Consider the following 23590-nt stretch of genomic DNA (forward strand, 5'->3'; position numbering starts at 1 on the left):
CCCACAGTCTCTGTTTTCTAAACCGCTGTCAGGTGATACTTAAAAAATCACCCCAGTTGGGTTACTCAACTGCTTTAAAATTTTCGGACTCTCAGATGCTGTCATGGTAAAATCTAAACTCTTTCTGGCCTCTAAAGCTAAAGCAATTATCTTGTTGACTTTTCTAGACTTCTCTCTCACACCCTTCTTCCCCTGCCCCACTACACGATCCCAGCATAATGAACTACGGTTTTCCTGGGCGTATGCCTGCTCCGTGCTCACTTCCCGGTGCCTGAGCAACCACCCATCCTCCTCGGTCACATGTGGTAGGTGTCACCAGCTGGAGGAGGCATTCCAGGACCCCCACAGCTGGATTAGAGACCCCTCTTTTGTGCTCTAACCCTGTGCTCATGCCCATCACAGTAATGAACAACCTGTATAACAGTTGGCTTGTTTTGCTTATCCCAGAAGACTATAAAGTTCTTGAGAGCTGGGGGAAGTAGTCTTTTCCTGTTAGATAATCAATGTCCACCTGGCAATGCTGAGCAAACACATTTCTTTGCAAACATGAAGATTACAGTCCAGTGGAAGAGAGAGAGATTCATCTAATACCATACTAGTCAATATTTAGTTGATAACTGCTATAAATGTGTAACTGTTGGGCATCTAAATATATGAAACTGCTATAAAAATATTAGGAAGGCAAAGAGCAAGTGCTGTGAGGGCCAAAATCTGAGAAATCTGGGAAAGAGGCATCCTAGGAATTCACACTGGGACAGGTATCTGAAGGACGAGCTGGTGGACGATGCTTGCATGTGTGTGTGTGCAGGTCGGTACATGGCTGAGGAAGAGGAGGTGTGTACACGTGTGCACATGAGAGAGACATGGCAAGACGGGGATGAGGTTGGAGGGCAGAAGGCAAAGGGAGAGATGAGACTACAGATGGTAGGTAGTATCAGGCCATATTTAGGCCTTTAGATGAAGAATAGTTAGAATCTCTCGAGAGGCTTTAACAAGGAGATGGGGCTAGGCTGGAAAACAGTGGTAGAATGCGAGCAAATTTGCCTACTGGAACTCTCACATGCCAGCAGGGTGAGAACAGACTAGGGAAACTAGTCTGGAGGTTGTCACAATCGTCTGGGTGGAAAATGACTGCAGCTTGGCCGACAGCCATGGCATGGGGACGGAGAATACTACACCAACTCGAGAGCGGAAGGAGGTCAAATCCACATGGCTCAGTGAAGGACTGGATATTGCCATGGACAAGTGGAGGTGGCCCTTTTCCTGAATTTGTAGGCTGGCTGAATGGGTGTATCTGAAGAGTGCTGAGAAAACACAGGAGCTCTAGAGCAAGGGTGAGCAAGCTGCAGCCCTTGCACCAAACCCAGTGGAGCCCCTGTTTTATAAAAAGTTTTACTGTAACACAGGCACATTCTCTCATTTAGTGTTGTCTGTGGCTGCATTTGTACTTCAAGGACAGAGATGAGTAAGTGCAAAGGAGAACATCTGGCCCACAAAGCCTGAAATGTTTCCTATTTGGCCCTTTACAGAAAGTTTGCCAACCCCTGCTCTAGAATGAGGTAGTGGCCCATTCTACAGTTACAATGAATGTTACTTATTATTAGCCCTAAATAGGGCTTATGAAAAAATAAGGACTGAGGCCAAAACAATACAGAGGCTGAGCCAGTGGTTCAAGGTGTCCCCCTTCCAGGGCAAGGAGGTGGCTTTCTGTGGCCTTGTTGTGGAGATGGACCCACTGTTGCAGGCTAGGAGCTGTAGCTGAACAATGGCCCCGATCCTGAACTAGCTGCCCACAGGAACCCTGGGTGTCTTTGGCACATTCCTCCCACTTTGCCTGCCAGCATTAAAGGGCTGACAGAGCAATTAAACTTATTAAGCAGCCTGACCTCATGTGGAGAGGAATTTTAAACACCAGATGCACCAGCTTATTAATAAGGGAGCGTCTGCAAGTTCTGCTGCCTGCCATGGGAAGACATGGTCCTCCGTAGGATACAATTCAGCTTCCTGGCAAGGGTAAGGCCTTCAACTTCATGCTCCCTTTTTCAATGCTACTACACTCAGAGAAAAAATCTAATGAAATTCTCCTACCCTGCATTCAGCATTTATGCCAAACACACACAAGAACATGATTGGGTGCAAACTCCAAGAAATACAACGTTAAGAAAGAAGTTGACACTCCCAGAGTCAATCATTTTCTTGATAAATACAAAAAACCACACTGGCTGCTGCTGCTGATTTCTCTGACTTCTGGGAAGTGGCTGCTCAGAAGTAATGAATGCTCTTGGCACAGCGAGTCTGTCACTTAGACAAATCAGGCCGATTTCCAGGATTGGACCCTTTCATGTTCTTGAGCTGCTTTTCTCCACTGACAATTGTCAGCTGGATGATAATCCCTACCTTGTCACAGGCCCATTTATCGTGTGAGTGCTCAGCATACTTGGCGACGATGTATTCCAATTTCTCAGGCAAGGAGAAACTGTGAAATGAGAAAAAAGAAATTACAACCTCCCAAAGCACCTCAGCCAGATGTGTTTAAAAGGTGGCCAGAACCAACCTTCAGCTGTCAGAAGTTGGATTTGCTCCACCAGCTAACCCCAGACTGAAGCTGGATTCAGACAGTGAACTTCCTGAGCCAAAGGCATGGCATGGCCGCTGGTCGCAGACACTCGCTGGGTCTAATCAGAGGCAGTCCCTGCGGGAGCGCCTAACTGCCTTCAGCTGCCTTGGGTTCCCTTGGCTGCTGAAGCACCACTCTGGCTCCTGGGCCAGACCCGCTCAGGTTAGCCTGTGAGACCCCTTCACCCAGACACTGGTCTGCCATCTCACATTTCTCTACAACCTCTCCAACACTTGTTATTTTTTGTCTTTTGGATAGTGGTCATTCTAACAAGTATGAAGTAATATCTCATTGTGACTTTGATTTGCATTTCCCTGATGACTAGTGAAAAAGCATGGTTATTTTTAATAGAAGCAATCGGACCTTTACAGCACTGAAATATCTTCTTTTATCAGCTGTGAGTTCTTATGCAAACTGTCACAGAAGCAGGCGCCCAGTGAGGCCAATCAGACTCGCTCTCTTGGAACATGCACCTTGAGTCAGGTGAGACCAGGGCAGCAAACTTTCAAGGCAATTCATCCCACGGGGATACCTGAAGATGGTCCATTTGGTCACTTGGCCTTGGTTGCTGAAGCCTGGCTAATCAGTCTTTTACTAGCTTTAGATAATGACCCCATATCTGTGCCATTAGGGGCTTTTCTGCTTGATGCCATCTTTTCAGCACATTTGGTTTAACTCTGCATAGTTCAGAGTTAGTTCTTGTTACTCCTATTACTTGAAGACCCATACTGATGTCAGAGGACCATGTGAAGAAATTAGAACTCACAAAATAACATGGAACCACTTGCCATTAGCAAATAATTTCTAGAGCTTAGTGCTGTCTCAGCATGTGGATAAAGGCATTCAAGTGGTACACCATCTGTCAGCTTGCAGCATACTTAAGTTTTCACAGGGCCAAGTTCTACAAAGTCAACACGTGCCTTCTCTTTGATCCCAGCTTGGTTTACCATGCCCCTTACCTCTTCCTTACAGCTGGTTTGATCCTGTTTCCCACTATCCACTTAGCTCAGGCTCCATCTGATGGAATGTGTACTTAATTTTCCCAAAAATGAAGTTTATACATTATCAAAGCTGATAGCCCCTGGGAAGGGTTCAGGCTATGCCTCTCTTATGAGATGTACTGCCACAAAACACAAGTCCAAGGGGCTCTTATAGGACATTTTACTTTCTCTGCTCAAAAGCAATTTTTGAACTGCATTTAAAATGTACCTGGAGATGAAGACTGTATGTCCCAAGGCACACAATCCTATCTGGAGCAGAACTGCCACAAGCCAATATTGAGCATGTGTTGTCCAATATTTTGTCCATGCCCTAACCATCACCTGTGAGGGGTGCTAGAGAATCAGAGGGAGAAATTAAAAGGTGCTACTTTAGGGTTGTTTCAAAGTTCCATTGTCCCTTGGCATGGTAAGGAACAGGTCCAGGCTCTCAAATAAGGACCCCATTCTATCCTGCCTTCACCCCGAAGCCTTGCCGGAGTGCCGCTGACTGTGATTTACGCAGCTGTTTTGATGTATGATGCTATGAGAACTGCACAGGCCTAATTCACAAAGAGCAAAGATTTTTCCAAAGAACTCATTAATAAGTTAATTGCATCATTTGTCAGGGTGGTTCCTGCAGTGCCTCAGATGACATTTATTTGTGGATAGCATCCATTTCTTACAAAAAATAAAACCCACCCTTTAAAAAAGAAAGCCCAGAACATAATAGTACAGTACATAATCACATTTGGATAGATTAAACCTTCAGGAATTGAGGACACACTCCAGGGCCTAAAGTGACTTATAGCGCCAAGGGAAGTGATGGACAGTGTTGGCAGGAGGGAAGGAGGGGAAGCTTAAGCTTCTTGCTTCTTCTGAAAGAGAAACGCTGGCAACTGGGATCAGCTTAGAGTAGGTTCTGGACTCACTTCATGGTGTTGATAGGTTTGGGGTCAAAGTTGCCATCTGCATCCACTGAGATCTGCTTCTCCAACGTGGTGGAGATTCTGGCATCTAAGTAATCTGGTGGCAAGGCCCCAGCTATGGCACTGAGACAAGGCAGGGCCATTCGGAAAAGATCTGGGTTGTACTTCTGTGAGGAAAAACAAAGACCATGTCAGTAGACATTGGAGCCACAGCCAGCCAGGCAGAACCGTTCACTAGTGACCCGAAAGAAATCAAAAGCTTGCATTTGTCCAGGTTAACCAAAATGGGGAACAAGTAAGCCTTTTAATACTTTCTGGTGGAGGCCGAGGGATCCTTGGAAGATGAAGTGGCAATCCACAAAGCCCTCACGTTATTACCTCCCAAATGATTAATTCCAAGACTAGCTAAGCGTTAACATGGTTCTCACTAGGCCAGGAAAGTCCATAAACTTGTCTGCTGTAAGTGGTTATAGAAACTGCCCCAAGCTGTGACTGGAGAGCACTGCCAGGCTCCTCAGTAGCTGACACCACCAGCAGAGGGCGCAGTATCACTCCCCTTCTCTTTGAACTAGAACAGGAAGACATTTCAGACAGCATGGGGTTGGGAAGCTTTTACCTGCTCACAAAAGACCTAAGGAATACAGGAGGAAAGAAACGTTTAAGTGCGGACAGCCAAAGGACTGCAGCTCCTCTATGCTCCAGATGTCTGTAGGACCGTCAGATGGACTCATTTTGTGCTTTTAAAGCTGATAACCTACCTCAAAGAGCTAAATAAACTGGGTTAAGGAAAGTGGAAAGTAAGGCTGAGAGTTGGAACTGTATCTTAATCAGACTGCACAGTAAGGCTTGGGATTCAGAAGCCCTCAGTTCTCACTCAATCTCTTATTCAAACAAGAGGCTGTGAAGAATCTCCCCCTCAATGCCCGAGTTCTTCTATAAATCCCAGCATCAGAGCAGATGTTAGGCTTCCCTATGCTTGAGCCTGGTCAAGGCTGGCTGATGGGGGCCGCACAACGGTGCGCAAAAGGGACCAGGGCTGGGTGAGTCCTTAAGACTGAGGCTAGGAAACAGTTTTGTAATTTGCTCTGGAAGTCCTTCTCCCATGGATTAGCTTTGTGAGTCTGGCAAGCTATTCAACCGCTACTTTTCCTGCAGAGTGATATTCAGATAGTTCCTAATTCAGGGAGTTGAGGTAAGGATGAATGTAATCTGCTTTGAAGGATTTGCAAAGTTCCCAACATGCGATAAAGGCTGAAGAGACCTTAGCTATTATTGTTCACAGGTGTGTGGGCCATGAGGGCCTCTCTTTTGTTCAGGAAGTGCTACCATCACCTTATGGGACAGGGAGTCAAAGACCCCCCAGAAGAGCTTCTCTGTCAAGTGCAGCTCCTCCTCCATGGCCAGTCCGTAGCTCCCCCAGCCTGATGGCAGGCAGTAATACTTCCAGCACTGCTCGTAGTGATTCGTCAGAAGCTAGGAGATTCAGAACAGGATCGCACCAGCGGGGTGACATAGAGAAGGCCCACAGGCATCCACCACATATGGGGGAGAACAAAACAGCAAGCAGCCAGCATGAGTATGGGACCCACAGCTGAGACATATGGGTGATCTGCAGACAGGCTCCCCACCACCACGGGGAACTGGCTGCTTTCCTGCTTAATGAGCACAAGCCTGAGAAATCTGCCTGGTTATCTTGTGCTCCCTAATGTGCCCCTGGAAGTTACTGGGAAATGGAGAGGACCTGTTTCTACTTCAAATTAGAAAACACTTTCCTATGAAAGTGGTCCCATGTGCTGTTCCAGCCACTCAGGTGTGGCAAGAATTTCTTCTGATACATTTGCTTCTAAGTCTGGAAGATCCTAAGTGCTGCTGACATGGGGGTGTTGGGGAGTATACTGGGGGTCTGAAGGTATCTCTACACTGCCCACTGCCCAGGGCTTCTTTGCTTTTCCCTCGAGCCTTCTGGTGGCCTGGCTACGTTACAACAGTTCCACATTTGGCCAGTAGAGGGCAGAAGTGCACTATCAATGGTCCCATCCCAGCAAGTGGGATCCACATCCTCTTCAGAAAAATCCCACTGGTACTAGAGGTAAAACTGAGTTTACTGAGTGCAGTCAGTGATGTCTTCTTGGGAGCCAGAATCCAGACGACAGTACAGGCCTGCCAAGGAAGCAATGCCAAGCTGAAATGTGAAAGTTGTGGTTTTCGGCTCAAGTACTTCTTGGGATTAAGATTAGACAGAATGAGCCCCTGGAGGGTGGTGGGATCTCTGAAACATACAAGCTGCTTTCTGCCTGGCATGGAAACAGAGACTGAACTAAAGGCTTCTGGGAATTCTGTTTACCCTAGTAAAATCCTTGCTTGGGCTATTTCTGAAAAGTTCTGTTAAAATCATCAGGCATGATTTTCAGGTGTGGCTGGCCACTGCTGACACAAGGAATATCCACTATGGCCAGTGCCTCAGAGGTCCAAGATGAACAGTGCTTTCTTGTGTCAGCTGATTCTGGTGCCCTCCTACCCAGGCCCAGGTGCTCCCAGAGCTAGTGATAAAAATATCTGTAATTTATGAGAAAGTCAGGAATGAGATAGAGAAGACTGGTGGATTTACTTTTCATTAATGAGGAAAACAAGAGAAAATAGTAAGAAAACAAACTAGAAGGACATTACAAAGGCAAAAAATGGCACAAAACAGTGTGGACTAGAAAAGGGACATTTTAGTTTCTGTACTTAGGTGAATAATCACAGGGTCTTCAAAGATCTTTGCGGCTGAAAACATTCTAAACACCCAATTGGAGCAGGAAAGCACAAAATCCATGCCCCTACCCCCACCCCCATAACCTCTGCTAAATAACCAGTAGTTAGTGGTGGCAACTAAAGAAAACCGGAGCACTTCATTAATCTGGCAGATCCCGCTCTTCGACATGGACACTCAGGAAGGGGTTTGACTTTGGGGGTGGTATCTTATTAGCCCTCAGAGGAGTAAAGCGCATTGAGTGTGTCTTTTGCTCCCCCCATTGTGAAGACCTCGTGTTTTACAAGGCAAGTTTGCTGGGCCATGGGCTGTGTTTCTGTGCCGAGAGAGGTTTACCTTCAGGGGCATCATGCAATATTCGTTCAGTTGCGGCACATCAAAAACAAGACGGCGTAGGAGCTGCTGCAGCATGGAAGGCTTCAGGTGACTGCAGCATGGAATAAAAACAACGGGAGGGCAGGATGAAAGAAATATGGAAGGACACGAAGGAAGAATGAAAGACACATCCGCAATGACCATATAGCAGAGCTAAGCCTCAACACAATTAACTCCTGAAACACAAGATCTTGTGGAAACCACAGTCAATGATAAAACACCTCAAAAACTGAGTATCACTAAAATATAGAAAGAGGAATGTGTGGTTAATGCACCAAGATACCTAAGGTTAAATTCCAGTCATACAGGAAAAGATGTTCTAGGGTCTGTGCACACTCAAAATATAGCCACTGGTTATGCACAAAAATTTAACAGAAAGAAGGTGCAGTTGATTTTATAGCCTCCTTTAAGGGCAGACCTTGCACTCTGCCAAGGGAGAAGCCAGCTGACCCTCTGCACAGTTGGAATCTGAGGCTGCCTACTGGTGTGATCCGAAGGGAACTTAAAGACCCTTTGAGTTACTAGTATCCATCTGTGAAATTCTCCCTATTGGAATCATTTCTTTGGATTAAGATCTGTCCTCAAAAACTCCTTTAACGGGCATGTGCAGTGACTAATCAGAGAACAATTCATCAAATTATCAAAAAGTTCATGACTTTGGTATTCGGTGCCAGTAAATTCTGAGGAGAGAGGAGAGATAAGTACCATTGACTTGGCTTTTGTTTTTAGACTGGCAAACTGTTTAAAAGCCTAGTGGAACCTCTGGATTCTCTCCACAGAGAGGGCACACACACATCCACCCAGCGGGGCATGTGGGTTCAGTTCCTGAACCTCTGCCTTCCTTCCCAGAGATGCCTGGAGGAACCATAGAGGCCAAGTCAGTAACGCTGATGTTAATTAAATGCCAGAATACGAGGAAAGGAAGCCTCAGAGGCCCCACAGCCAGAGGACAGGTGTGAATGGAGGTGAGCAAATCTCTTGGTTCACAGCTTTCTCAGGAGCTAGCTTTGTGACAAACAGGGGCAGTTAGACCACACAGTGAGTGAATGGCCCTGTCGCTGAAGCTAGTGCTTATATGTAAAATTCCTCAGTTCTTCACATTGCTTACCCAATTAAGTAAAATCGCTAATTTTAAGACTTTTTTGAATAAATCAAGGAGTGAAATAAATCTCTGATGTTATTAATCCCTAATTTACTAAGGGTAAATAATGGCAAATCTAATTAAGTATTGGTGTGCTGTATCTAGAGCCCAAAGGAACTGAGAGGAGAATGTGTACAGAATCCCCTCAGACTACCGTGGTCGGGCTGTGAGCTCAGTGCTTGGTTTGATGTAAAATTCTAATTTTCCCAAGGTCTGATCACTTAAAGACCTTCACAGCTAAGATCAGTGTTACTAACCTGACTTGATTATCAGGAGATAGCTAATGTCTCAAGCTGGGGTTCCTGGGCTGGTCTGGCTCCTAAGGCCCGTGGTAAGCTCAGATGAGCGCAGACAGAGCGGTGTGTGCCCACTGCCGATGCAGTTAGCAGCCAACCACAGAACCGGTGCCAACGGGGAGGGGCTCCTTTTGTGTGAACTCATTATTAATTCCCTTGCCACCACTGAGAAGAAACCCTGGCTGTCCTGTGGATTCTTAGAGGCCTGAATGCACGTTTACTAAGCTTTGCCTCCTCCAAGACCAAAAGCATTCTAATGAGCTTAATGCAGTTATTATAATCTTGGAATGAATGAAGTGGCATCAGAGTATAGGGCCTGCTTTTGGTAGGGAAGTTCAGAGAGAAACCCTTTGATTGGGATTCCCACACCCTCCATCCTCTGCCTCCACTCCATACCCCAGGTGAAGAGTACTGTCTGACACAGCTTGACCCCAAAAGTAGTTGAAGCCTGTAAGCCTTAGAAAAATGACAGCAGATAGTTTAATTGTAATAACACATTTAAGATGTAAAACACATTGTTATGCTTGACATATAAGTGTGAGATTGCCTTTTAGCTTGCTGTGCTAAAAAGACCCATCAAGTCCTGTTTTCTAGACAGCCCTAGCTCCCCAGTACACAGTTCTCTCTGGGTTATTCAGAAACAACTCCTTCACCCAGACTCAGGACCACCTGCAGCTGGCTGCTGAAGGGGATGCGTGCTGATTCTGTCTTCAGAACAACCCGATGCAGTGCTCTCAGTCCTGGCTGCCTTGTGGAAGCACTTGGAGAGCTTCAAAGGCTGACGGCCCATCCCTTAAGGTTTGATTTTGTGGGCTGAGGTGTGGCCCAGACACTGGGGGATTTATTTCATGGCTCCCCATGTGATTCTAATATGCAGCTGAGATGGAAAACCACTGGCTTAAAACAGCAGGGAAGGTCTTGGACCAGGCCGCTGAGATCTGCTAATGGAAGGGCCCTTCTGCCTTCGACCCGACCTGCCTTGATGTGGTTTCCTGAGGACCTAAGGCTCTCGGGGTGACTCCACCCTTTGTCCTTGATAATCTCTGATGCCATCTGCAGTGGTGAAAACTAATTTCCCGCTGGGACGGGAGATGCCTTTTTTCTTTGCTTCAGGTCTGTGAGGTGGGCTGCTTTGATTCATACTCCAAGAGACTGGTCACTGTATAGAGTGGGAAAAATCTGCTTCTGGCTCTATTTTAGGATCCAAAACATTAGTTCTTAATCTGATCATGTCAGGCCTAAAAGACAGTCTCATTTCTTGGTCCACCAACCTCACAGAGCCTGAGCGGTGCCCCCACTTCTCCACGGTGAGAGATGATCCTCCAGGAAGAGATGATCAGAAAGAGCCTGTGGCAAATGGGGGACCCAGCACATACTAAAAGGAGAGATCTGGGGGTGTGTTGATATATGGCAAAGGCCTGGAAGCTTCCTGGACTCATCAGGTTTTAGATGGTACAATTAAATGCAGCTGACTGGGATGCATACACAGAGGTGAAAACGGGGGAGGGGCTACTTACTTGCAAATGGCAAGCAGGCATTCCTCTATGGTGTCCCTCTGAGCTTTGGTGAGGGAACGCCCCTTGGAAAGCCTGTATACTGTCTGTAGTGTAGAGTCGATCAAAGAGGTGTAGTGCTCTGTTCCAGCAAACAGAGGGGCGCATCTTGTGAGCAGTGGGAGCACAGCTGAGCATATATACCTATTCAGTGCAAGCGCAGCCTCTGTGGTGCACAGGGAAACCTAGGAAAGGCGAATGGGACACTGGTTAATCTCCCCAGGAAAGAGAGTAAAGCTTACCCCATGTACTGAGCCCCAATGTAGCAGGAGGAGGAAGCTTACACAGAAAAATGTTTCACAACGATAGAGTGCACAACTTTCTTTCTTGTCAGCAGATCTATTTCTCTTTTGCACATTAAATGAAAAATCAGGTTAACAGAAAAACTAAACAGAAGAAAAGCAAAGGCTGGCCGGCCCTAACTCATTCCAAATGATCCACAAACATCTGTTTCTCTCAAAGAAGAAGTCCAAACCCTTATTGAAATCAGCTGATGATTGGTCTAACCCAACATCATTGATGTTTGCAAAGTCCAGCTGCTAAGCTACTAATTATTATTTTGGTTTAACTCTTCTTTCTCACTTTATGGAGACTCACAAATGGCCCCTCTTGTGATTTTGAGATCAGTAAATGGTTAAAGGCCAAGCAAGCTCACCAGCTTACTGGGTTTTGTGACAATTTTACAGAGAGCAAGTGGAGATCTGAACCCCATCACTTAGTTTGTGAGCAATTCACAATCTGATAAATGACCTGAGGGTAGGTCCCACCGCAGGGACCCAGCTGTGCATCTGAAAAAGTGCACATGGCATAGAAACCTGGGCCTTCACTAAAACGCTGATGTAACTCTTGCTCACAATGTCTTCTCCTGTTCTCTTACACAGGCTGGATGCAACAAAGGCCCACTACTTACACTAAATATACAGCCAAAGCATATTTAACTACCATCTTTGAAAACTATAGAACTTCAAAAGGAAGCCTGAGATCCACAGAAATGAAATATTATCATTCTTTTCTGTGATCACCCAACCATTATATCTATAACATGTTTTCTATAACTTATGATTTGATAAACTGTTTTCTTTGAACTGTACACATTTCTGGGTGTTCCTATTAACTGCCCAAAGTTGGTCTTCTAGAGGCTTCAGTAATCATAATGAAAGAAATGGCTAATCTTTCACACCTCACTTTAGTAGAGTTGCTAAAATGAGGAAGAACAGAGCATTGATTCCAGTGGCTTAAAGGTTTTCAAAAGAGAATGCTTTAAAGAGCATGCGCTGAGGAGCTGAATATAAAACTTCTCTTGCTGTGAAGGTGCTTAGACAAGCATGTGATTTGAACACCATATGCTAGAATAGCATTTGCTGTTTATTTGGTCTATAAACAAAATTGAATGCCTTGATCAGGAACCTTGGGAATGTACCACAAGTTAGAAGTATTATTTTTTAAATAAAGGAATTTATGGAAAAGCTCAAAACAAAACTAGCGGTGGAAGCAGTTTTAATTATTGAAAAAGATCGTATGCCCCTAACACCTCCACGGACATACCATTTCTTATCCCCATGCCACAGATAGGGATGATGCTCCCATTCAGATTGAGGCTCACAGTGCTTTCCATTTCTGGGCAGCCCCATCCATTTCTGAGTAACACATTCAAGTGAAAGGTTAAGGTATAGGCTAGTTGACCATCCAGCACAGAGCTCAGACTTCTATCTCTGTGGGACACCAGGTGGAGCCTTTAAGAAACTTTATGACTGATCAAGAAATGCCTGTGGCTCTTTAAAAACAGCCCTAAGCTGCAAAGATGTTTTTAGAATTGAGCTGATCAAAGTGGCTTTTCTTCTTGGACCCAGGGCTCCCAGTGCACTGTCTCTCTGCTTAGTCCTGACATGAGGCATCAGGCATCTCTGCTCCTGCGGCCTCCAGTCTCAGTGCCCACTGCTGTTGGATGACTCCACCTCACCCATGACTTCCAAACTGGGATCTGCTCTTGGCCTCTGGTCCTGACTGGGTCATGCCCTGGGCCTCAGGCTGTCCTTGATGGTCAGTGCATGAATCAGGAGCATGGGAAGAGCATTCCCAGCCCATGGTGCTGCCAGCTTGCCTTTTTCATAAGTAGTAGAGCCATGGTTCTCAACTGGGGGTGATTTTGTCTCCCAGGGGACATGTTGTGAGTTCTAGAACTGTTTTATGGGTGGTGCTGCTGGTGCCTAGCAGGTAGAGCCCAGAGATGCTGTGAAAGATCCTACAATGTACAGGAGGCCCCCCAACCCCCATAACAAATAGTGCTGAGGTCAAGAAATTCAGAACAGAGGAAGCTGGATTGAATATTTCTGGTCAGCTTTACCGACATCTAAGTCTCTGGTCCAATAAATCAAGGTCTTCCATTTCTTGGTGCCTGTGTTTCCTCACCTTTTAGAACAGGCTACTAATGTGATTGCTGAGTACAGAGAAAAAGTTCACTTTTAAGTACAATGTTACTGATTTACAATGATGGAAAAAACTTTTTCTTATTTCAGCCACTTACTGTGTCCAGAGAGGCAGAGGCTCTTAAGTCAGGTAAAAATCCAACCTCGAGCAAGTGGAGCAGAAAAGCTTGATCCTTAATGCCGTAAACACGGTCCAAGAACAGCACCATAGGTGCCTTGTGGTCAGGGCAGAAACTGGCCGCCACGTCGGGCTCGCTGACCGACCCATCTGAAAGACACATGGACAAGGTCGTTCCCCTCTCCCATCTCACAGCCTCACAGGCAGTGCAGAGCTTGTCTGTCTGTGGCTTATTCTCCTAACAAGCAACAGGAATTTTGGAAATAATACAATAATTGTGTTGGAGACAGCTTTAAAGTGGCTTGGAAGAGCTGATTATTAAAGTTGCAGGAATTTTGTAAGCCAGTTGTTAGACATGTCCGTCATTAAAAACTAAAATTTACAACTAAGCAAATTGTTACAAAGATAACAAACACTCAAAACTCATCACTTCCTAAGTGTTTTACCATAAACTATACTCTTGAGGTTATTTATGTCTATTTTATTTGTATGTTGGGGATACAGTACAATGATGTGCTACGTGCACACTCTTTCCGACTTCAGGGTCAGAGACAGCACATTGGTAGCTTGAAACTGCATACAGTAACTCTAATCTTATTTTAATAAAGAGGTTCTAAGTGAGGTGGGGAGTACTGTGACGAAAATAAAAATCGCTTGACTTGGAGAGTAAAGACAGGGTTTTGAAAGAAGATAAAAAAGAAAAGCAGTCTTCTTCCTTTTTGGAACACCAAAAAACGAGGAGGAAGAGCCCCTAATGATCAAGTTGTAGACAGAGCATAATTAAATACTGTGCTTCATCAGGCACACTGAGCCACAAAGATTGAGTGCCCTCAAGCCCAGACTGCGCTCTGTGCAGTGGTCGGGGCAGGACAGGGAGGCGCGTGGAAAGGAACCTTGTCGCCTGGATGCCGCCTGCTTTTCCTTTCCAGGGCCCTGGGAGGGGTGGGGTCTGGGCAGCTGAGGCTGAATTAATCTCTCAGACACACCTGGTGTTTTGAGGAATGGTATTTTTATGGGGTATTAGTGTTCTGTGTTCAAAATGTTGGGGAAACATTGAGTTCAACATTTATTCTCTTTATCCTATTTTTCCCCAGAGGTTCTATAATGTTAATGTGCTTCATGAAGTTCTGTGATATTTTCAACAGTGACATCACCAAGGTTGAGGACAAAGAGACCTTAATTCTCCATCCTCCTCAAAGATCAACAATTAGACTGCTATCCATGAACAGAAACAGCACTGGGGGAGCTCATGAATCTACATAGGCTTCAACACAGGGAAACAAAACCCTGAGAATAACTGTACAGAAAAGAGAAGGAGAGCCTGCATTTTGCCTGCATCTTGGGCCAGCATGGGAGGGAGTGCCCTAGCTGGGAGGAGGGCAGCGGGGCGAGCGATCAGCTCCCCAACCTTCCTCAGCACTACATGAAGGACCCCCTTCAGTCTGACCCCATCCAGAGGCTGGCAGAGCTGAGAGGGCTAATGATGGCCAGGAACAAGAAAGGAGGGCCGGGGCTACCTGTATCAGCCACACAGTGGCAGCCACCAAGGTTCCCGGCTGCCTTCTCTGCAAAGGACCCATCAGCTTTGCCGCTCAAGAAACCAACAGCCAGCAGGGCCATGAAACCCTGGAATGTATCACAGGTTTTCATTTGCAGATGCCCAGTGGCCTGAGTCTCTTCCTGCTCCCATTCATCTCACTGCCAGAACCCAGGATCTGCACTGGCAGCCAGCCCCGGCCTCTACAGCTGAGGGAGTTCAAGGTACCGGCTAGACCCTTGCAATGGCTATACCCCTCACTGTGTGTGAACTCGGGAGCAGACACCCACCACTGGCCGCTACTGCCTGTACTGCCCATTCTTTTTTTTTTTTAAATAATTATTTTTTATTGAAGGGTAGTTGACGCACAGTATTACATTACATTAGTTTCAAGTGTACAACACAGTGATAAAACATTTATATACATAATTCTAGGTTCCAGCTATCACCCTACCAAGCTGTTACAATATCATGACTATATTCCTTATGCTATACATTACATCCCAGTTACTTATTTATTTTACCATTGGAAGTCTGTCCTTTTTTATTTTTATTTTTTAATTAATTAATTAATTAATTAATTTTTTTGTGAGGGCATCTCTCATATTTATTGATCAAATGGTTGTTAACGACAATAAAATTCTGTATAGGGGAGTCAATGCTCAATGCACAATCATTAATACACCCCAAGCCTAATTTTCGTCAGTCTCCAATCTTCTGAGGCATAACAAACAAGTTCTTACATGTAGAACAAATTCTTACATAATGAATAAGTTACATGGTGAACAGTACAAGGGCAGTCATCACAGAAACTTTTGGTTTTGCTCATGCATTATGAACTATAAACAGTCAGTTCAAATATGAATACTCATTTGGTTTTTATACTTGATTTATATGTGGATACCACATTTCTCTCTTTATTATTATTATTTTTAATAAAATGCTGAAGTGGTAGGTAGATACAAGATAAAGGTAGAAAACATAGTTTAGTGTTGTAAGAGAGCATATGTAGATGATCAGGTGTGTGCCTGTAGACTATGTGTTAATCCAAGCTAGACACGGGCAATAAAACATCCACGTATGCAGAAGATTTCTCTCAGAACAGGGGGGGTGAGGTTCTAAGCCTCACCTCTGTTGATCCCCAGTTTCTCACCTGATGGCCCCCCTGCGACTGTGCCTGTCTTAGGTTGTTCCTCCCTTGAGGAATCTTACCCGTCTCTGGCTAACCAGTCATCTTCTGGGGCCATACAGGGAAATGTAAAGTTGGTAAGTGAGAGAGAAGCCTTACTGTTTGAAAAGGTTAGCTTTTTACTTCTTTGCATATTTATGCCCTGTGGCTTCTATGCCCAGCATTTGTCTTGAGGTATCTTTACCACTTGGAAGAATTATGATACTCGGTAAATTTGATATGAGGCACGAATTCTATTTAAGGGTTGTAATTAGGAAGGAAGAAGAAAAGCTATAGAAGTAGCAGGCGGAAGAAAACATGGGAAGATTGATTATTTCTTTGACATATCTTCTTGTAGAGTAACTTCAGCATGTATAGGTTTTAAACTACTAATTAAATTGCACGCACACATTAACATAATAGGAGTATAGTTACATAACCAAAGCATACCTGTAATAACCAGCCATCTCCAGTGAAACCAAGAAAACCAGTTAGGCACCTTAGGCATTTGTGAAAACTTATCTATGATATGGTGGATATTGTCCAACTGAACTTGAACAGTCTGAGAGAAATCAGACAAATTAAAACAACCCATTCCTGGGGACTGTTCACATGCCATATGTTCTTTTAACAGTAAATAGTCTGTAGTTGTAAGACTTTGGAGTGCTACAATTTGCACTTCTCCAAATTCTTGGTTGAGTTCCAACAGTATAGATCCAGTCAAATTTGTTGTTTTACTGTATGCACAGGCCAGCTTAGATATCTCCTTCATTCCCATGGCAAGTCCAGGAACTGGTGGGATGAGTGCATCTACAGCTGTAGCAGTGCGTGGATCTTTGTTGGGGTTTTTTGATGATCATCTTCTGGCATGAGTCTTCCAGAGAGTGCAGATGTTGGAAGTTCTTTTTCATATCATATCTTAGGTCATTTTCGGGGTAGCCCAATTAGGCTTTGATCCTCTGTATAAACACAAACAAACCCTTTGCCTACACTTTTATATGCCCTTTATACCCTTGTGTAGAACTCATTGGAGGTTACCACACAGGAACTGCCCCCCCTTTTTTTTTTTTTTGGTATCACTAATCTACACTTACATGACGAATATTATGTTTACTAGGCTCTCCCCTATACCAGGTCTCCCCTATAAACCCCTTTACAGTCACTGTCCATCAGCATAGCAAAATGTTGTAGAATCACTACTTGCCTTCTCTGTGTTGTACAGCCCTCCCTTTTCTCCTACCCCCCCATGCATGTTAATCTTAATACCCCCCTACTTCTCCCCCCCCTTATCCCTCCCTACCCACCCATCCTCCCCAGTCCCTTTCCCTTTGGTACCTGTTAGTCCATTCTTGGGTTCTGTGATTCTGCTGCTGTTTTGTTCCTTCAGTTTTTCCTTTGTTCTTATATTCCACAGATAAGTGAAATCATTTGGTATTTCTCTTTCTCCGCTTGGCTTGTTTCACTGAGCATAATACCCTCCAGCTCCATCCATGTTGCTGCAAATGATTGGATTTGCCCTTTTCTTATGGCTGAGTAGTATTCCATTGTGTATATGTACCACATCTTCTTTATCCATTCATCTATCGATGGACATTTAGGTTGCTTCCAATTCTTGGCTATTGTAAATAGTGCTGCGATAAACATAGGGGTGCATCTGTCTTTCTCAAACTTGATTGCTGTGTTCTTAGGGTAAATTCCTAGGAGTGGAATTCCTGGGTCAAATGGTAAGTCTGTTTTGAGCATTTTGATGTACCTCCATACTGCTTTCCACAATGGTTGAACTAACTTACATTCCCACCAGCAGTGTAGGAGGGTTCCCCTTTCTCCACAGCCTCGCCAACATTTGTTGTTGTTTGTCTTTTGGATGGCAGCCATCCTTACTGGTGTGAGGTGATACCTCATTGTAGTTTTAATTTGCATTTCTCTGATAATTAGCGATGTGGAGCATCTTTTCATGTGTCTGTTGGCCATCTGTATTTCTTTTTTGGAGAACTGTCTGTTCAGTTCCTCTGCCGATTTGTTTTTTGTTTGTTGAGGCGTGTGAGCTCTTTATATATTCTGGATGTCAAGCCTTTATCGGATGTGTCATTTTCAAATATATTCTCCCATACTGTAGGGATCCTTCTTGTTCTATTGATGGTGTCTTTTGCTGTACAGAAGCTTTTCAGCTTAATATAGTCCCACTTACTCATTTTTGCTGTTGTTTTCCTTGCCCGGGGAGATATGTTCAAGAAGAGGTCACTCATGTTTATGTCTAAGAGGTTTTTGCCTATGTTTTCTTCCAAGAGTTTAATGGTTTCATGGCTTACATTCAGGTCTTTGATCCATTTTGAGTTTACTTTTGTATATGGGGTTAGACAATGGTCCAGTTTCATTCTCCTACATGTAGCTGTCCAGTTTTGCCAGCACCACCTGTTGAAGAGACTGTCATTTTGCCATTGTATGTCCATGGCTCCTTTATCAAATATTAATTGACCATATATGTCTGGGTTAATGTCTGGATTCTCTAGTCTGTTCCATTGGTCTGTGGCTCTGCTCTTGTGCCAGTACCAAATTGTCTTGATTACTATGGCTTTATAGTAGAGCTTGAAGTTGGGGAGTGAGATCCCCCCTACTTTATTCTTCTTTCTCAGGATTGCTTTGGCTATTCGGGGTCTTTGGTGTTTCCATATGAATTTTTGAATTATTTGTTCCAGTTCATTGAAGAATGTTGCTGGTACTTTCATAGGGATTGCATCAAATCTGTATATTGCTTTGGGCAGGATGGCCATTTTGACGATATTAATTCTTCCTAGCCACGAGCATGGGATGAGTTTCCATCTGTTAGTGTCCCCTTTAATTTCTCTTAAGAGTGACTTGTAGTTTTCAGAGTATAAGTCTTTCACTTCTTTGGTTAGGTTTATTCCTAGGTATTTTATTTTTTTTGGTGCAATTGTGAATGGAGTTGTTTTCCTGATTTCTCTTTCTGTTGGTTCATTGTTAGTATATAGGAAAGCCACAGATTTCTGTGTGTTGATTTTGTATCCTGCAACTTTGCTGTATTCCGATATCAGTTCTAGAAGTTTTGCGGTGGAGTCTTTAGGGTTTTTTATGTACAGTATCATGTCATCTGCAAATAGTGACAGTTTAACTTCTTCTTTACCAATCTGGATTCCTTGTATTTCTTTATTTTGTCTGATTGCCATGGCTAGGACCTCCAGTACTATGTTAAATAACAGTGGAGAGAGTGGGCATCCCTGTCTAGTTCCCGATCTCAGAGGAAATGCTTTCAGCTTCTCGCTGTTCAATATAATGTTGGCTGTGGGTTTATCATAGATGGCCTTTATTATGTTGAGGTACTTGCCCTCTATTCCCATTTTGCTGAGAGTTTTTAACATGAATGGATGTTGAACTTTGTCAAATGCTTTTTCAGCATCTATTGAGATGATCATGTGGTTTTTGTCTTTCTTTTTGTTGATGTGGTGGATGATGTTGATGGACTTTCGAATGTTGTACCATCCTTGCATCCCTGGGATGAATCCCACTTGGTCATGGTGTATGATCCTTTTGATGTATTTTTGAATTCGGTTTGCTAATATTTTGTTGAGTATTTTTGCATCTACGTTCATCAGGGATATTGGTCTGTAGTTTTCTTTTTTGGTGGGGTCTTTGCCTGGTTTTGGTATTAGGGTGATGTTAGCTTCATAGAATGAGTTTGGGAGTATCCCCTCCTCCTCTATTTTTTGGAAAACTTTAAGGAGAATGGGTATTATGTCTTCCCTGTATGTCTGATAAAATTCCGAGGTAAATCCATCTGGCCCGGGGGTTTTGTTCTTTGGTAGTTTTTTGATTACCTCTTCAATTTCGTTGCTGGTAATTGGTCTGTTTAGATTTTCTATTTCTTCCTGGGTCAATCTTGGAAGGTTGTATTTTTCTAGGAAGTTGTCCATTTCTCCTAGGTTTCCCAGCTTGTTAGCATATAGGTTTTCATAGTAGTCTCCAATAATTCTTTGCACTTCCGTGTGGTCCGCCGTGATTTTTCCTTTCTCGTTTCTGATACTGTTGATTTGTGTTGACTCTCTTTTCTTCTTAATAAGTCTGGCTAGAGGCTTATCTATTTTGTTTATTTTCTCGAAGAACCAGCTCTTGGTTTCATTGATTTTTGCTATTGTTTTATTCTTCTCAATTTTATTTATTTCTTCTCTGATCTTTATTATGTCCCTCTTTCTGCTGACCTTAGGCCTCATCTGTTCTTCTTTTTCCAATTTCGATAATTGTGACATTAGACCATTCATTTGGGATTGCTCTTCCTTTTTTAAATATGCTTGGATTGCTATATACTTTCCTCTTAAGACTGCTTTTGCTGTGTCCCACAGAAGTTGGGGCTTAGTGTTGTTGTTGTCATTTGTTTCCATATATTGCTGGATCTCCATTTTGATTTGGTCATTGATCCATTGATTATTTAGGAGTGTGTTGTTAAGCCTCCATGTGTTTGTGAGCCTCTTTGCTTTCTTTGTACAGTTTATTTCTATTTTTATGCCTTTGTGGTCTGAAAAGTTGGTTGGTAGGATTTCAATCTTTTGGAATTTACAGAGGCTCTTTTTGTGGCCTAGTATGTGGTCTATTCTGGAGAATGTTCCATGTGCACTTGAGAAGAATGTGTATCCTGTTGGTTTTGGATGTAGAGTTCTGTAGATGTCTATTAGGTCCATCTGTTCTAGTGTGTTGTTCAGTGCCTCTGTGTCCTTACTTATTTTCTGCCCAGTGGATCTATCCTTTGGGGTGAGTGGTGTGTTGAAGTCTCCTAGAATGAATGCATTGCAGTCTATATCCCCCTTTAGTTCTGTTAGTATTTGTTTCACATATGCTGGTGCTCCTGTGTTGGGTGCATATATATTTAGAATGGTTATATCCTCTTGTTTGACTGAGCCCTTTATCATTATGTAGTGTCCTTCTTTATCTCTTGTTACTTTCTTTGTTTTGAAGTCTATTTTGTCTGATATTAGTACTGCAACCCCTGCTTTCTTCTCACTGTTGTTTGCTTGAAATATGTTTTTCCATACCTTGACTTTTAGTCTGTACATGTCTTTGGGTTTGAGGTGAGTTTCTTGTAAGCAGCATATAGATGGGTCTTGCTTTTTTATCCATTCTGTTACTCTGTGTCTTTTGATTGGTGCATTCAACCCATTAACATTTAGGGTGACTATTGAAAGATATGTACTTATTGCCCTTGCAGGCTTTAAATTCGTGGTTACCAAAGGTTCAAGGTTAACCTCTGTAGTATCTTACTGCCTAACTTAGCTCGCTTATTGAGCTGTTATATACACTGTCTGGAGATTCTTTTCTTCTCTCCCTTCTTATTCCGCCTCCTCGATTCTTCATATGTTGGGTGTTTTGTGCTGTGCTCTTTCTAGGAGTGCTCCCATCTAGAGCAGTCCCTGTAAGATGTTCTGTAGAGGTGGTTTGTGGAAAGCAAATTCCCTCAGCTTTTGTTTGTCTGGGAATTGTTTAATCCCACCATCATATTTGAATGATAGTCGTGCTGGATACAGTATCCTTGGTTCAAGGCCCTTCTGTTTCATTATATTAAATATATCATGCCATTCTCTTCTGGCCTGTAGGGTTTCTGTTGAGAAATCTGACGTTAGCCTGATGGGTTTCCCTTTATAGGTGACCTTTTTCTCTCTAGCTGCCTTTAACACTCTTTCCTTGTCCTTGATCTTTGCCATTTTAATTATTATGTGTCTTGGTGTTGTCTTCTTGGATCCTTTCTGTTGGGGGTTCTGTGTATTTCCGTGGTCTGTTCGATTACTTCCTCCCCCAGTGTGGGGAAGTTTTCAGCAATTATTTCTTCTAAGATACTTTCCATCTCTTTTCCTCTCTCTTCTTCTTCTGGGACCCCTATAATACAGATATTGTTCCTTTTGGATTGGTCACACAGTTCTCTTAATATTGTTTCATTCCTGGAGATCCTTTTGTCTCTCTCTATGTCAGCTTCTATGCGTTTCTGTTCTCTGATTTCAATTCCATCAATGGCCTCTTGCATTCTATCCATTCTGCTTATAAACCCTTCCAGAGTTTGTTTCATTTCTGCGATCTCCTTTCTGGCATCTGTGATCTCCTTCTGGACTTCATCCCATTTCTCTTGCGTATTTCTCTGCATCTCTGTCAGCATGTTTATGATTCTTATTTTGAATTCTTTGTCAGGAAGACTGGTTAGGTCTGTCTCCTTCTCTGGTGTTGTCTCTGTGATCTTTGTCTGCCTGTAGCTTTGCCTTTTCATGGTGATAGGAATAGTCTGCAGAGCTGGGACGAGTGACGGCTGGAAGGACTTCCTTTCTTGTTGGTTTGTGGCCCTCCTCTCCTGGGAGAACAACGACTCTAGTGGCTTGTGCTGTGCAGCTGCACGCAGACAGGGTTTCTGCTTCCTGCCCGGCTGCTATGGAGTTAATCTCCGCTGTTGCTGTGGGCGTGGCCTGGCTCGGGCAGCTACTCCAAAATGTTGGAGTCGCGTTGGAGCAGGAGCTGCTGGGAGGCTATTTATCTCCGTAAGGGGCCTCCCTGCTCCCTGCAGCCCAGGGGTTAGGGTGCCCAGAGATCCCGGATTCCCTACCTCTGGATTAAGTGACCCGCCCTGCCCCTTTAAGTCTTCCAAAAAGCACCCGCCAAAACAAAACAACGACCACCAAAAAAAAAAAAAAAAAAGAAAAAATTTTTGAATTAAAAAAAAAAAAAGTTTTTAATTAAAAAAAAAAAAAGGTGGTCGTTCATTTTTCTTTATTCTCCGGTGCCAGCCTCAGGCCTCTGCTCACCGGTCTTTCTGCTCTGTTTCCCTAGTATTGGGGTCCCTATCCCTTTAAGACTTCCAAAAAGCGCTCGCCAAAACAAAACAGCAAAAAAGCAAAAAAAAAAATGGTCGCGCGCTTTTCTTATGTCCTCCGATACCCGGCCTCCAGTGCCCGCTCACTGTTCTTGCTGCCCTGTTTTCCCAGTATCGAGGGCCCTGCACTCTGGCCCGGATGGCTGGGGCTGGGTGTTCGGCAGTCCTGGGCTCCGTCTCCCTCCCGCTCTGCCTGCTCTTCTCCCGCCGGGAGCTGGGGGGAGGGGCGCTCGGCTCCCGCGGGGCCGGGGCTTGTATCTTACCCCCTTCGCGAGGCGCTGGGTTCTCTCAGGTGTGGATGTGGTCTGGATATTGTCCTGTGTCCTCTGGTCTTTATTCTAGGAAGGGTTGTCTTTGTTATATTTTCATAGATATATGTTGTTTTGGGAGGAGACTTCCGCTGCTCTACTCACGCCGCCATCTTCCGCCCCTCCCCCTGTACTGCCCATTCTTGTCAGCTGCAGGAAGGCAGGTGCACAGCACCCATAGCTGGCCCTGGGCCTTGCTGCTGGCTCTGCTCTTGTCACTGTGTATGTGTCTGTCACTGGCCTATGCCACTGCCCAGGCACCCACCGCTTGTCCCTACAGTTGAGCATGTGCACACCACCAGCTCTAGCCACCACTACTGCCTGCCCTGGTCCCTAGTCACTAGACCTGCTGAGGACCCCAAAATATATAAGGGACTCATACAACTTAACAGCAAAAAAACAAATAATCCAATTCAAAAAGGCCAAGGACCAGAATAGACAGTTTCTCAAAGACGACTCACAAATGACCAATAGGTGGTACATGAAAAGCTGCTCAACATTACTAATTATCAGGGAAATGCAAACCAAAACTGC

The 23590-nt window shown here is 44.2% G+C and overlaps 1 protein-coding gene across 11 annotated transcripts in view; it reads right to left on the reverse strand.

The window, feature by feature from the left end:
* RYR3 (ryanodine receptor 3) overlaps nt 1-23590 on the reverse strand; it is a 515713-nt gene that overhangs the window by 101607 nt on the left and 390516 nt on the right. For all 11 annotated transcript variants that reach the window (XR_008992553.1, XR_008992552.1, XM_057488647.1 and 8 more), the window contains exons 47-52: nt 13165-13334; nt 10605-10825; nt 7612-7702; nt 5856-5996; nt 4527-4690; nt 2398-2476 (exon numbers count right to left, since the gene is read on the reverse strand). Coding sequence is in view for 9 of the 11 variants with exons in the window: in XM_057488647.1 (XP_057344630.1) it covers nt 2398-2476; nt 4527-4690; nt 5856-5996; nt 7612-7702; nt 10605-10825; nt 13165-13334 (866 nt within the window). In the remaining 2 variants the exon portion in view is untranslated. The remainder of the gene's footprint in view (nt 1-2397; nt 2477-4526; nt 4691-5855; nt 5997-7611; nt 7703-10604; nt 10826-13164; nt 13335-23590) is intronic.

The sequence above is a fragment of the Manis pentadactyla genome, chromosome 11 (assembly GCF_030020395.1).
Source record: "Manis pentadactyla isolate mManPen7 chromosome 11, mManPen7.hap1, whole genome shotgun sequence".
Taxonomy (NCBI): Eukaryota; Metazoa; Chordata; class Mammalia; order Pholidota; family Manidae; genus Manis; species Manis pentadactyla.